Raw genomic sequence first — 15,168 nt, 5'->3', positions numbered from 1 at the left:
TGATAAATATCTGTGTGGTTCTTGTTTCCTCCCTCTACCCTCCTTATTTGTCTGAAGGAGCAAATAAAGTTTCTGGAAGAAGAAATACGTTGTATGGAGGAGTCAGAATTGGCTTTTTGTGCTTACACAAATTGGCATGGAGCTACTAACAAGAACTTCAGAAATGTGGTCACCGAGTTTGATGTGGTTGATAAAACAGCAATGGAGAAAAAAGTGCAGAAACTAGAGGTACAGCTTTATTGAATGCAGTTTGTGTTTCTGTTTCCCAGAAAGAGGCTATATTTTAACATGCATCTTAACAGATACTCTAAATTCGAACTTCACCTTGCCCAGAAAAGATGATAGGATAAAGACCACCCAGTATAAACCTTTCTGTTCTCATGTCACATACATATTAGATCACAGTTTGGTAACTGAGGTTATGAATAGTCTTAAATAATAGAATCCTGTTTTTCCATGAGGCATGTTTGTATGTGTTTTAGTTTAAGAAATTTTGAATAAATTCCCTTTGCAAGGCATCCTGTCATGTATATTTTGTACATGTATGCACTGTGGCAAGAAGTTTCCTAGTGCTCCTCATTGAAATAACTCAGTAGTAAAACTCACATTTCATCTCAGTGTTGAGGCTGAGTTTTTTCATATGTCCTGCAGCTTAACCCTAATACTGTTAAAAGAAAACTTCTATCTATTTCAGGATTTGGAGTTTGAACCCTCTCTTGATAGCCTTCAGAATAGTCTTCAGAAGCCCAGTGCAGAGCAGAAGTATTTGTTTTTTCTGCTTCCTTCTAGTTTACCACAGGCAATTGCCTCCCAGAAATTTTATGATAAAAAGTCCATTCAATTTCCATAGCAATTCCTTCTGTATTCTTAATTAAATAAAAAAATAAAAAAAATTGCTAGTCTCTTACTGATGATAGAACTACAATGAATAAAAAAAACAAGAACAAAAACAGAAGAACTTGCATGCATTTTCTGGTAACCAACACTTTCTTCACAGTTGCTGTTGAGCGATATGGACATAGGTCACAGTTTACTGAAATCTGCCCGTGAGAAGGGGGAGCGAGCTATAAAATACATGGAAGAAAATGAAGTTGACCAGTTAAGAAAAGAAATTGGAGATCATGTGGAACAGCTTGAAGAGCTGGCTGGCTCTATCAGGAAAGAGCACATGACTTCGGAGAAGAGCCTCCAGCTCATGAAGGAGTTCTCAGACAAGTACAGGGCACAGACTCAGTGGGTCACAGATTACCAAGCCATGTTACATGCTCCAGCAGAGCCAAAGAGCGAACTGTATGAGAAGAAGGCCCAGTTGTCCAAATACAAGGTAAAAACGGGTTATATCATCATACTTTCAAACCAGTTTTGACCTAGTGACTTGCAGTAAATTCTCTGATACAGATGTCTACTCAAGTTTTCTCAGTAGAGGTAATAGGTATCTCTGATCAGGATGTCCAAATCAGCATCAAATCGGAAAACTCTCATGATACCTGCATCTAAGAACAAGAGTGAGCACTTGGATTTGAAATATGAATGTCTTAGTAAGGCTTCTACATCTGAAAATTTCCTGTTATGGAGCAAAATTATTTTATTAGTGCACATATGAGTAATTCCAATGATATCAACAGAGTTAACTGCTATTCAAGGAAGGATAGAAATCAATTGGTCTTTCTTCACTGCAGATGTTGCCTGTGTTTACATTGGCTTAATCAGCTTTCTGGGTAGTGAAAATTTTAAAGCAGTGAGGTGGTTTTTATTTCCAGTCATAAAAATGAGTAGGAAAAATGGACAACAAACTCCATTGCTTCTCTTAATGATTTTTTTTTTTTTTGTAAAATACTCCAGGACTACACATTTCATAAGACATGTACTGGGTATGGCTGGAATGGAGCTAACTCTCCTCATAACAGCCCATATAATGTTGTGCTTTACATTTGTGGCTAAAGCAGTGCTGCTGACAAACCAGTTTTGGCACTTGCTGAGCAGTACCTGCACAGCATCAAGGTTTTCTCTCTGAAACCGCCCACTACCCCTCGTCTGCTTGAGTACTCAAAGTTGTATGTCAAAGCTGTGTGCTTGCTTTGTATGCATTTAGGGAGCTGATATCTCAATGTCATTTGCTAAATGTTGGCACGTGCCGTGCAGTGGCACGATGACATAACAGATCAGATTGCGTACTCTTGAGAGTACAGTGTCACACCCTTGTCTGCATCCTGTCTTGTTAAAGGGATGGCTTTGGTGATACTTTTCCATCTATGTACAGAAGGTTTTTTTGACCAAGTTTTATTACTGCCGCTTGCCCCTTCACACATATTAGCTCCCTTTGCTTTAACATCTCCAGATTAACAGATGTGCTACTAGACACACGCACAAGGAACAATTGCTTTTAGGTGTCTGTAAAGTTGTTGTCTGAGGGCATGGCTAAGAAATAGCCCTGTACTGGAAGCAAGGATTTTCTCGTCTGGAAGGGGCGATATATACTGTGATAGAAGGCTGTGCTTCAGATCAAAGGGAAGTGAGTGAAATAGATCTTCAGTGTTTAACAGATATATTTTAATTTTTGCTTGCATTGTAGTCCATACAACAAACTGTTCTGTCCCATGAGCCTTCAATAAAATCAGTGATTGAAAAGGGAGAAGCACTTTTTGATTTGGTGAATGATGTGACTCTAAAGAACAACATTCAGGACCTTCAGAGCTGTTACCAGGAACTGTGCAGCACAACAAAGGTAAAAATGTTGGGAAGAAAACTTAAGAGTCTTTCAGTTTCCTCTATTTGTTCCATTCTGTCATGTCACTCCCTGTACAAAGAGCCAGTTAGATTTTAGAACTTTTGGAGGGACGTGGGGTGGTGGTGGAGGGATCATTCTTGAATATGGAAAGACCTTCTACCTAAAAAAATATAACGAGTAGCTGAAACGAGTTTCGAGTCTGGCAGGTGAAGTCTTCATAACACCAAGGGGATATATGTCAGTGACTAGTTTTTACTATTGTTACTATTTTTGCTTTGAAGAGATTTCTAAATGCATTATTTTTTGGAGGGCAGCTGCCCTTAAAATATACCATTTTGTGTCTTATTTCTGCTAGATCTCATGCAAACCCCATTTAATCTAGTTTAGTAGTTGAATGGGTATCACTGGAGGAAATGAACTGCAGTTAGATATAATTTAATTCAGCAAGGGTATTATTAATTAAGAATGTTTCATTAATCCACATGTATGTAGTACTTTGAAAGGTCTAATACTTCTAAATATGTCCTAAAGTATGATTATTCCTAAAGCTTTTAATGGGTTATACTCCTAACAAGGATAAGCTCTGCAAACCATGATAGTACTTATGATTGACCTAAGCACCTTTAATTGGTAATCCATCCACCAATAGCAGATGATTTTTCTTTTTTCACAGTTGATTTTTAATTTACAGACATTCCTCTCATCTGTACCACAGAACTAGTATCTGTTGCATTAGATGTGATGACTTAAAAGAGAAGCTTATGAAAATTATTTCTTAAAATGAATAAATACTTTTAAACTGAATGTGGACATTCTTAATTGGCCTGCCACAGTTACAGGCAATATGTATGTGCAAAGGCCATAGGCAGCAGGGACCCAACCATAATATTTAGTAGGTCATGTGCAGTCACTTAAAGAGCAAGTCATAACTGTTCCTAAGTGATCCCCATGTCAAGTTGACAGTGTTCTTTTTCTTAAAGCGAGGAGATCCTTAGTGTTTTCCTCAGTCTTCAAAGTACAGTATTTCATCTATAGCAAAAATACACTCAGTACCACTGAGTTTATTCACACAAGGAATCTCTCTGATATCTTCCTTAACAGTCTAATTATGTCAGAGTCCCTGTTGGGAGTATAAATTTAGAAGATAACTCTCCTTGGTTCTTTTTGGTTTGACTTTTTTATTTTTTAATTCTTATAATTAACTGCCTATTTAATTTTGGTTATGTGGACCTGCAGGTATATGTTGAAACCTTAGAGGTGAGAGTAAAAGAACATGAGGATTACAACAGTGATCTGCAAGAAGGGGAGAAATGGTTATTACATATGTCCAGCAGGCTGGTCAGCCCTGACCTCATGGAGAGTAACAGTCTTGAAATAATCACTCAGCAACTAGCTAACCACAAGGTGGGTTTGCTATTGGATAAACTTCCTTTGTCCATTAAAACAGAATTATTCTTCTTTGTTTCTCTGTCACCACTCTAGAGCTCTGGTTATTTCTCATTCATTTGTTTTATTCTTCTTGCTGGTAAACGTGTAAATAAGAATCAGTGTCATTAATGCACTTAACAAGTCTATCTTGTATTAGTACTGTTTCATCTATGAGACTGCATCTACACAAGAGCTTTGTTGTACACTGGTCTGAATACTGTGTCAGATTTTTGCTAAGATGTCCCAGGAAATAGACCACAAAAAGCAGATTAGGGCCATTTTTCTCCTAAGGCATTTTTTGCCCTGGCACTTTTAAGGATTTAAAAATACTTTACATTTTCAAATCTTTGGTTTTTTCCTTTTTTTTCTTTTAATATTTCCACTCTATTAGGTTGTAATATTTCATCCATTGCTTTTATTCACATTATTGATATGGTTGCTAGTAATGATGATAATCATTCACTACATCAATGGCTTACACTTTCTACAAGATGAAAGAAAGCGAAGTCCAATCGTGTCCATCACTACCTGAAACTGAGATTCCGAGGGCAATGAGTGTGATATTCCTTAAGTAACCTCCCTAGATAAAAATTTGGCTCCAGCAAAGTCAGTGGAAAGAACTATCTACAGGGGAAGAGCTTATGGAATAAGATATGATTCAGCATCAGATTTAGTCCTCATGACTAGGCACAAGAGAAAGTAGAGCCCTGGATAGCATATGACAAAGGAAGATTAAGAGTAGTCTTGGGGTGTGAGCATATGATGTTTACAAATTATGACAGTGCTACTGATATTTCTGTGGGATATATGTGTACAGACTTTTGGCAATGATTTTGCAATGAGTATGCACTCTGATAGCTTAGCTGTAACAGTGTGCATTGTCTGAAAACCTTTTTCCCAATCTGAAGACAAAGCGTTTAAGAAAAAAACAGCTTATTAAAAAAGCTGTGCTGCAGAACATGTTAACACAAATTTAAAATATTCCTTCAAAAGCATTTTATCTGTTTCTTAGGCTATCATGGAAGAAATTGCAGGATTCGAAGATCGTTTGAACAACTTGAAAAGTAAAGGCGATTTCTTGATCAATCAATGCCCAGAACATCTTCAAGCAAAATTTAAGCAAAACATACAAAGCCATCTTCAGGGGACAAAGGACAGCTATTCTGCCATATGTAGCACTGCCCAAAGAGTGAGTCTTGTTTTGAAGAAGTTTTTATGTCCTTTAAGAATAACACACATTATTTGTCTAAGTACTTGTTTCTTTAAATAGTCTAAAACTCTACTGTTTCTATTTAAATTGAGCCTAAGGGTTACTAATGTAGCACTTCGTCATTCTTGTGCTACAGTTGAATTCCCTGTCATCTAAATGTTGCCTTGCAGCCTGTAGGCTGCCCTAGGTTCTTACCTTAAGCTCTCTGCACTCTCGCTACTTTCATGTTACACTAACTTCTGAGCAGCTGTGACAAAGAGATTAGAACTACTGCTACTTCAAACAGTAGGAAGAAAATTGCACTCTTAGTATCCCTAGTTTGCACACATACGTAACAGGTCTTAATTATGGGCTAGGAGATACTGTCTCTTAGTAAAACCAGAATATACAGCTAAGAAGGGCTAGCTAGGTCATTCTGTTAATCCAATTAGGAGATCAAGCCAGCGTAATCTAAAAAACCAAACCAAACAAAAAAAAATCACCAAACACCATAACAAAACAATTAAAAAAATCCACCAGAAGTAAACTTCATAGTCATCAAGATTAGTAGAGGTGGGTAAAACCTCATAATAGGTCAATGGCAAAATGTTGAACAAGAATATGGAAATAAGAGACAGTGCTCCTCATCTGCATCTTTATTTTTTCTTTCCAGAAGTCATGCCTTAGATATTGTCCATCTTCTCCACAAATTAGAAAGATGCAATGAGAGCTTAAGTTGCTTTCATCCTTTGGTACTTTTATGCACAATGGCTAAAATAACCAGTCTTAGTAGTTGTTTAATTTGTAGTTTACAAGGTGTGGGACAAGAGAACCAGTAGTGGTGTTGGAAAATGCGATAACCTTACCAAATGTTTATTGTAGGTGTACCAGAGTTTGGAACATGAACTCCAGAAGCATGTTAATCATCAGGACACCCTACAACAGTGCCGGACTTGGCTATCTACCGTGCAGGCAGAGCTCAAGCCCACTACCTGGCCACCTTTCAGCCTGGCAGATGCAATTAAACAGGTAAAAGTTCAGCCTTCGAAAATGCTCAGTTAATGCTCCTTAATAAGGTAAGATCAGGTACAAGCTTTATATTAATAGAAATTATATACTCTCTCTCACCTTCTCCGAGGGCTGTGTGGTCTCATTGTTTACTCCCAGCTCTAAAAGGAATACCTTGAGTGCAAAATAACTGTAAGTGAAAAAACATACAAGGGCTTTTGCTAGCCCTGCTTAATGCTTAGAAATATGTTACCTGAAAAAAGTTGTCTCATTAGATAAATTTGCTCAGATACTCCACAGATGTGTTCAGCAGAGAGGTTATGTCTTTCTTCCTGCGCAGTTGCCCATATGTCTACTAATGTTCCAATATAAGACCTAATTTCATTGTACCATGGATACAGAATCTGTTATCAGACAATTCTATCTGATTTTTAGCCTAAGAGCACAGAACTGCCTCCAGCCCATGCTAGCCATGAAGAATGGTTTATTTGCTTCTTAATTTTTATTAGTAGCTTAATGTGTTTTACCTTTGGATTTTTACCTCGTTTTCAAATTAAACTAGTATAGTACTAAATATATTGATGTTCAGTACTGTCTCATGAGGCTAGAGGCTGCAGAGCCCTTTGCTTTGAGGATCTTGACCACCCCTAAGGATTAGGGACCTGTTACAGTGCTTAAGTGTTCTCAGTGTGAGTGTTGTCATATGAGATTCCATCATATCTGGGAAGAATTTCCTTGTTGCAACTAGTCCTTTTCTAGTCCTTTTTCTGCTCACCTCAACAAAGAGTTTGGCTCTGTCTTCTCAGCACTGCCACCACCTGACTCCTACCATTTTAAGTAATGGCAGACCACAGTTAGCCTCTCCTCCAGGCCTGCCCAAATGCCACATATTATAGTCCCATATTCCCACAGCCCTTTGCTAGACTTGCACCAGTTTGCCAATACTTTGTCTATGGTGGAAGAGCAAAACTGGGCCACATACACCAGGGGCAGCCTGACAAGTCTAAGTACAGGCAAATAATCACTTCCCACAGCTTACTCACTGCATTCTTGCTAATACAGTAATTTTGGGTTGCCGCAAGGGCACACTGCTGCAGTGTTCAACTTCCTGCCAGCAGGGACTCACCACTGGCCCTCTGCATTAGGTGGTCACTCACCCCTCCTCCTTGGTACTCTGGGAGGTGTGTTATTGCCCTGCTTGTTAACCTTAATATCACAATTTTCTTTTGGGATGAGGAAACTCTTCATAGGGAGAGGTGAACTCCTATGGGCGATGTCAAAAGCAAGAACCCTCAACAGCAACGGATCTTCTGATCTTGGCAATCATAGATATTGGGGGAATTGAGAGGCTTTCAGAAGATGTGGGAAAGTGCATTGTGCCACTGGGTGCATTCCTCATGATCTCTCATACACTGGGGAATCTGTTAAGTATAGGAACATGACACACTAATAATTGAATAAAGCCCTGCTTCCCATTCACTTTGCAAAGGTAAGTCATCTTGTTGAAACTGTGTGTATCCATCCAGTGCCTTATTTTTAAAGAAATAAGCTAGGTAATGCATATGTCAGTAAGCACTTCAATAATTGGATGCTAATCAAGTTTTTAAGATTTACTCTTTACTCATAATTATGACAGAGCAGCCTTATTTAATAGAATAGTGTCTGTTTACATTTCATCTTTTGGAAATAATAAGCTAAAGTAAAAATACTAAAATACACGATTATAATAAACTAATAGATTATTTCCACAGTATCAGGGTTGATTTGAGGATTGTCTTTCCTCAGGTGAAACATTTCCGGGCTCTGCAGGAGCAAGCCAATACATACTTGGATCTTCTGTGCTCCATGTGTGACCTGTCAGACACTGCAGTGAAGAGTACAGCAACAGATATTCAACAAAAAAAACAAACGGTACAAAATAACCACATCAACCAGCTTTTAATCCTATTTAGAGCTTTAACTACCTTGATCTTTCCTTCTTTAAAAAGGTCATATGGAGTAATGGTTTAAAGAAGTATCTCCTTATTTTCGTCTTAAGTATTTCTTTTAGAAATAGTTTTCTCTCTCTTCTGCTTTTTTTAAAATTAAATCCACATATTGCCTTCCTCCTAGTAATAGAAAGACACATGACAAAGGATGCTAAGTGTGTTTAGGCAATGTTACAAGATGTTAGTCTAAAGCCAAAAAAATAATGTTCTGTGGAAGAAAATCTGATCAAAATTATTTGCTTTCATAAAACACAACTCAATCTGTTCTCCTCTGTGTTTTATTTAAGCTTTTACTGTTATTGTTCATTCATAGTTGACTGATGCATTTACTAGGACACACTAAGATAATAAACATTATGATGGTTCAATTAATAAATCAGAGTGCATCTATTTCAACTTTTATAGAGGTGTACCTCATTTTTAAGTTTTGAAGTAGCTTAATGCTTGGTTTTAGAACAAAGTTGTAAACATGAGTTATTATAAGAAGCATTATGAGCATCCCTGTTGTTGTGAACATGAAAAATCTAGTTTCACATACACACACAACCGAACTTTTGAAACTACTTCTACCAAGTCTAAAAATCTAATATATGTATTAACAGTATTCCATACTGGAGAAGCTAATCATATAAAAACAAGTAGTCCATAAAAAAATGGCGGTCAAATATTGAATAGCTAAAAGCATCCCAAACACCAGAATAAGATTCCCCTTTTATATAGAAAGCAGAGAAACTTTTTTAAGAAATCACAGATGGTACAGTGTTGAGATATATTAAGCTGGTTAAGTGTCTAAACCTTAAAGGAGCCCTTCTGCTGTATTTGGAGCGAAACAAGCTGCATGAGTATTGTTTTAAAGTGATTGATGGGCTGAGATCTGGTAAGCACTATTTTTACTGGCATTTTACAAAAAACAGGTAGGCAAAATAATCAAGCTTAACAAACTAAAGGGAAGTGTTTAGCTTTAGCTTTTATTTGGTCATTTTTAAGGCATGTAGGGTAGAATCCAGTAATACTCTTGGCATGGAATAGACTAAATCATACTGTTATTTTAAGCTGTAGCAGAAAACTGAGAGCGTTTTGAAGTACATACACTAATAAATATTCTTACTTCTCTCAAGGGTGAATTATAATTTTTTTATTCCACAGCTTTCCTTTGACAGGTCTGACTTATGACTTTTGAAGGTTAAGACTTTTTGTGGATAATATTAGCCCCTTTAGTGTGGAAATTTGCTTTAGTGCGGCATTGTTCTCGGAGAAAGAATGGTATTCATCCTCCATTCTCCAAAACCAGATGCATTAAAGTGTTTCTACTCCTTTTCATTTCTTCTAGATTGAGCAACAGATAATGCACTCACAGTATTTGGCTCAAGGTTGGGAAGAGATCAAACAAATGAAGGCTGAGCTCTGGATATATTTCCAGGATGCAGACCAACAGCTACAGAATTTGAAAAGGAGACGGGCAGAGTTGGAGCTAAACATTGCACAGAATATGGTACTCCAGGTTAAGGTAAGGAGACTTGGAGTTAAGAACAGAATGGAAGGAAGAAGTTCATCCTGTGGCTGATACGATTATAAGCCATGTTGTATGCACATATTGCACACAATTGCTAACATGTTCTAGACAAGAACAGAGAAGATGGAGGAAAAAGTGTTACCTTTTCAGTGCTACAAGTTGACACAGAAAGCAAAACACTTTTAAAAATGTTTTCTGGACTGCACTGTAATAATTTTCTGGCTTTATTTTTTATAACAGTAGACAATTTTCAGCTTACTGTTCTGATTTGCCTTTGCTTTTAATAGAATAATTATTGATCACAGGGGTCCTGAAGATAAGATCTGCAGCTTGTGCTTTCTAAGTTCTTTAATTTCAGTACTTCTAATTTATTTAAATCTATTTCACAATTAGTCTAGGAAACTATTCAGTGTTACTGGATGTTGAAAGCTACTGGAGAATAGGTATGATAGAAATGCAATTTAATTTACCCTAAATAGTAAGAAAAATGCCTTCAGATCTTGACTCATTTGTTAGAGAAGAGAGAGTTTTTCATGGCCATTCTGCACACATCACAAAGTGAAGTAAAAAGAAGAAAGAGGAAAACATATTATTTTTTTATTAAACAATGAAATGCTTGCATTTTACATTTTGGTTCTAGTCATTGCTTATGTTCTTTTTCTGATATGCCAGGAGTTAGGTGAGAAATAAACAACACTTCCTTCTTATGTCTATTGTACATGACTGTTTGAACAAAGTCATAGCCCTTGAAGATACCTCAGCACAACGTGGACTAAAAGCTGTTAAACTAGTTAATGTTATAGAGTCCAGGAAGAAGCAGGAGCCTGTATTTCTTCACTGTTTCAGTCACAAACTTTGGATTATTACGAAAGGCAGTCACCTGCTGTACTGTCAGATGTGACACAATGCATTATTTTTCCTTGAGTTTTCTGTGGTAAAGGAAGATGCCTAGCTCCATTTAAAGAAGTCACAAGGAGGAATGAGGCAGACCTAGGCAGTAGCATTTCTTCTCCAGAGGCCCTACCAGCCCTCAGTGAAAACTCATCATCCTATCAAAGTGCTGGAGCTGGACATGGTTATTTAGTTATGATTATTGGAACTAGAAATTGTGAAAATATTATATTTACCCTAGTCAGTGTGTAAGTGCTGAAAAGTATTTGGTTAGTTTTAGTTGTCAGTATACTATATATTATTTTTTTAGGTTCTCTGTGTCTTCTTACTCAGTCAGAAATGTGTATGCAGATGGACTCTTCTATTTACTGGAATTTAGTAACTCAAATAGCAATCATACCTAGATAATAATTGGCTTTGTTTCAATAATGACAGTGATAATGGTTGCTGTTATAGTAGTAGGAACAAAACAAAGTGTGTATGTGGGGGCTCACTGACTCATGGACTCTGCTTCCTATTATCAGTCTCTAAGAAACAAGGTAAAAAAATGAACTAGAAAGAGTACTGGTGAAATGAATTCACATGAGAGCCAGACTATCTTGCATGTTTTAGAGTGTGGTGGGAGCTGTGCTGATCCAGAAGCCTGGACAAAAAAGTGTGACTTGATTGTGATCTCTCTTTATCTCGATCACTTGGATACCACTCTGGTTTGCTTTCACATCTATAACCAACCTATCCTCACCTGAGAAGATGATGAGGAAGGTTAGCAGTGGGGAGAAGGCACTTCTTCAAAGTTACATCTGCAAAGCATTTGCCTGGAGAGATAATTAGTCCAAACACAATTTGTTTATTTCAGGGTTTTTGTTTAAATTTCATCTTACAATTTTGAATAGATGCCGCCATACTGGTTTTGACTTGTGTCTTTTTCAGGAATTTAGTCAGAAGTTGCAGTCTAAGCAATCAGCTCTTACCTCTGTGACTGAGAAGATGAACAAACTAACCCAAGGACAGGAATCACCTGAACACAGGGAAATAGGAGAACTGAGCAACCAGTGGCTGGACCTCTGCCTTCAGGCTCATAGTTTGCTCATACAGAGGGAGGAGGATCTGCAGAGGACGGTGGATTACCATGATCGCATGAATGTAGTTGAAGTTTTCTTGGAGAAGCTCACAAAAGAGTGGGACAACCTGGCTAGGTAAATAAAAAAAAGTACCACACACAAAGCTGACTTGGTGCGTGTACTCTGAAAGAGCAGTTTACAGATTGTCTCTAAGTTGGATCCACTAAAAATTGCTTTTTCTATTCATAATTAAAAGCAAGCATCCCTTATTAATTCTTGGACAATTACTTGAATTGAAATGCAGAGAGTTTGAGAAGCCAGATCTTCAGTGTTTGTCTCTGAGGCAACTACTGATTGAACTCAACTTAGGGAACGGCATTTTCTGGTATATCAAGAATTTTGACTATTTTGTTTGAACTCTTTCCTTTGTGTTTACTGTGTGTGTTTCATGTGTGATTTTCATTGTGACATTGTGTTTTATCTACTATACTATTATATTAAAGATTAGTTGCTGCTGCTAAATGACTGCAACTGCTTTATATAGTGTAAACATGGCAGCTGTGTATAAAATTGCGAGTCTATTTCTTCTGCTATCCCTGTCATGGAACAAGATTCACTTCAGCCTCGGTACTTCTTGTTGTTCACACGTGCAACATAACCAATATATTCTTCAGTATTCATGTTAATTTGTATGGTCAGCCAGGTGACCATATTGCAGATGAAAGAGAGAGGAATGAAAATGTTGAACTTTTTGGTTAATATTCAAGACTGGTATCTTCAGAAGAATCTGAAAACTGTAGGTATTTCTATCATACTGATTTCAGCGTAGAGTGAGCTTAATCCATCCTGACAACTTTTAGAAGTCTGTCCTGAGATAGCATATAATGATTCATTTCTGTCCTGTCCATTTTGATAACAGATCTGATGCTGAAAGTACAAATGTGCACCTGGAAGCTTTGCAAAAATTGGCGCTGGCAGTACAGGAAAGGAGATTTGCTCTGGAAGAGTTGAAAGATCAGAAACAGAAGATGGTAGAACATCTGAATCTTGATGACAAAGAATTAGTGAAGGAGCAGTTTGGTCATTTCGAGCAACGCTGGGCTCAGCTGGAGGACCTTGTCAAAAGGAAAATTCAAGTTTCCGTTTCAACCTTAGAAGAGCTTAGATTAGTGCATTCCAAATTTCAGGAACTAATGGAGTGGGCAGAGGAGCAGCAACCTAGTATCTCAGAGGCTCTTAAACAGAGCCCTCCTCCAGATTTGGCTCAGAGTCTTCTCATGGATCACCTTACCATTTGCAGTGAGCTTGAAACCAAACAGCTTGTTCTGAAGACACTTGTGAAGGATGCTGACAGGGTGATGACCAACCTAGGGCTCAATGAAAGACAGGAGCTGCAGAAAGCACTTTCTGATGCACAGCATCATGTAAATTGTCTCAGTGATCTGGTTGGCCAGAGAAGAAAGCACTTGAATAAAGCACTGTCTGAAAAGACACAATTTCTCATGGCAGTCTTTCAGGCTACAAACCAAATTCACCAGCATGAGAAGAAAGTAACGTTTCCAGAATATATTTGTCTGTTGCCAGAAGATGTGAACAAACAGATCAGGACTTGTAAGAATGCTCAGGCTAACCTGAAGGCCTATCAAAATGAAGTCACAGGGTTGTGGGCTCAAGGAAGGGATTTAATGAAAGAAGCAACAGAACAAGAAAAAAGTGAAGTGTTAGGTAAACTGCAAGAGTTACAGAATGTGTATGACACTGTTTTACAGAAGTGTAACCAGAGATTGTTAGAATTGGAGAAGAATATAGTTTCCAGGAAATATTTCAAAGAAGACTTAGATAAAGCTTGCCATTGGCTAAAACAAGCTGATATTGTCACATTCGCAGAAGTCAATGTAATGAATTCTGACTCTGAACTATACTGCCAGTTGGCAAAATATCAGCAGATTCTTGAGCAGTCTCCAGAATATGAAAATCTTCTACTTGCACTGCAAAGAGATGGCCAGGAAATCCTACCATCACTTAATGAAGTGGATCATTCTTACCTGGATGAAAAACTTCGCATTCTCCCTCAGCAATTCAATATTGTCACTGCTCTGGCAAAAGAAAAGTTATATAAGGTTCAGGAAGCAATTTATGCCAGAAAAGAGTATGCCTGTCTGATTGAGTTGACAAGTAAAGCTCTGACTGAGCTAGAAGATCAGTTTGGTAACATGGACAAAGCTCCAGCTGCTGTTTTAGCCAAAGAAGCTGTATCACTCCAGCAGGCCTACAGAGATCTCTTAGGTGAAGTGGTGAGCCTTGGTGCGGCAGTGGATGAACTAAACCAGAAGAAGGAGGCCTTTCGAAGCACTGGCCAACCGTGGCAACCAGATGAGATGTTAAAACTTGTCACGCTGTATAACAAGTTAAAGAGGCAAATAGAACAGAAAATTAACCTGTTGGAAGACACAATAGAAGCATGCCAGGAGCATGAGAAAATGTGTATGCAATTTGAGGCACAACTAGAGGCAGTGAAGAAGGAGCAAGTTAAGGTAAATGAAGAAATGCTCCCAATAGAAGAAAAGTTGAAAATATACCATTCTCTGGTGGGCACCTTGCAAGACTCAGGGAGTCTTCTGAAGCGAATAACTGAACATCTAGAAGCCTTTTCTCCTCAGCTTGACTCATCTGCCTGTGAGAAAACAAATCACCAAGTGCAGTCCTGGCAAGAGAAACTAAAGTCTTTGCATGCTGCCATTGGTGACACCGTGATGGAGTGCGAGAACAGACTTGTGCAAAGCATAGATTTCCAGACAGAAATCTGCCGCTCACTTGACTGGCTAAGATGGGTGAAAACAGAACTTAGTGGAACATTAAGTTTGGACCTCAAACTGCAAAGCATCCAAGAAGAGATCCGAAAGGTTCAGATACATCAGGAAGAAGTACAGTCAAGCCTGAGAATAATGAATGCATTGAGCAATAAAGAGAAAGAGAAATACATGAAAGCAAAGGAGCTTATACCTGCTGACCTGGAAAACACTCTTGCTGAGCTGACAGAACTCGACAGTGAAGTTCAAGAAGCTATACACTTGAGACAGGTTAGTGCACCCTAAATATTTCTTGCTTGCAAAGCTGAAAAAGATGGCTCTGTGGCTTGCTGACTGTAATAATCATGAAAAGATTATTTTTAATATTCCTATTGCTTGGGTTTTTTTCTAATGACTTATGTTGTGGCCTGTTACCATGGATTATTTGGGTGGTGCAGTAGTGGGAAATGCTTCCTTAGTATGCATTTATACCTGCATATAGAAGTGCAAACTCATTTAAAACCTGCTTCCATGTAGTATCACACAGAATCACTGAATGTTAGGGATTGCAAG

At 38.0% G+C, this 15,168-nt stretch overlaps 1 protein-coding gene across 1 annotated transcript in view; it reads left to right on the top strand.

The window, feature by feature from the left end:
- The window catches only part of SYNE1 (spectrin repeat containing, nuclear envelope 1), a gene marked incomplete at its 5' end in the record, with an annotated part of 158,814 nt that overhangs the window by 20,972 nt on the left and 122,674 nt on the right, over positions 1 to 15,168 (top strand). The window contains 10 exons of the mRNA XM_009869161.1: positions 58 to 228; positions 998 to 1,324; positions 2,573 to 2,725; positions 3,965 to 4,132; positions 5,169 to 5,345; positions 6,228 to 6,374; positions 8,139 to 8,264; positions 9,672 to 9,848; positions 11,676 to 11,941; positions 12,726 to 14,886. Of these exons, the coding sequence (XP_009867463.1) occupies positions 58 to 228; positions 998 to 1,324; positions 2,573 to 2,725; positions 3,965 to 4,132; positions 5,169 to 5,345; positions 6,228 to 6,374; positions 8,139 to 8,264; positions 9,672 to 9,848; positions 11,676 to 11,941; positions 12,726 to 14,886 (3,873 nt within the window). The remainder of the gene's footprint in view (positions 1 to 57; positions 229 to 997; positions 1,325 to 2,572; positions 2,726 to 3,964; positions 4,133 to 5,168; positions 5,346 to 6,227; positions 6,375 to 8,138; positions 8,265 to 9,671; positions 9,849 to 11,675; positions 11,942 to 12,725; positions 14,887 to 15,168) is intronic.

This window comes from Apaloderma vittatum, unplaced genomic scaffold (assembly GCF_000703405.1).
Source record: "Apaloderma vittatum isolate BGI_N311 unplaced genomic scaffold, ASM70340v1 scaffold8415, whole genome shotgun sequence".
NCBI lineage: Eukaryota > Metazoa > Chordata > Aves > Trogoniformes > Trogonidae > Apaloderma > Apaloderma vittatum.
This window is presented reverse-complemented; position numbering and strand designations above follow the sequence as displayed.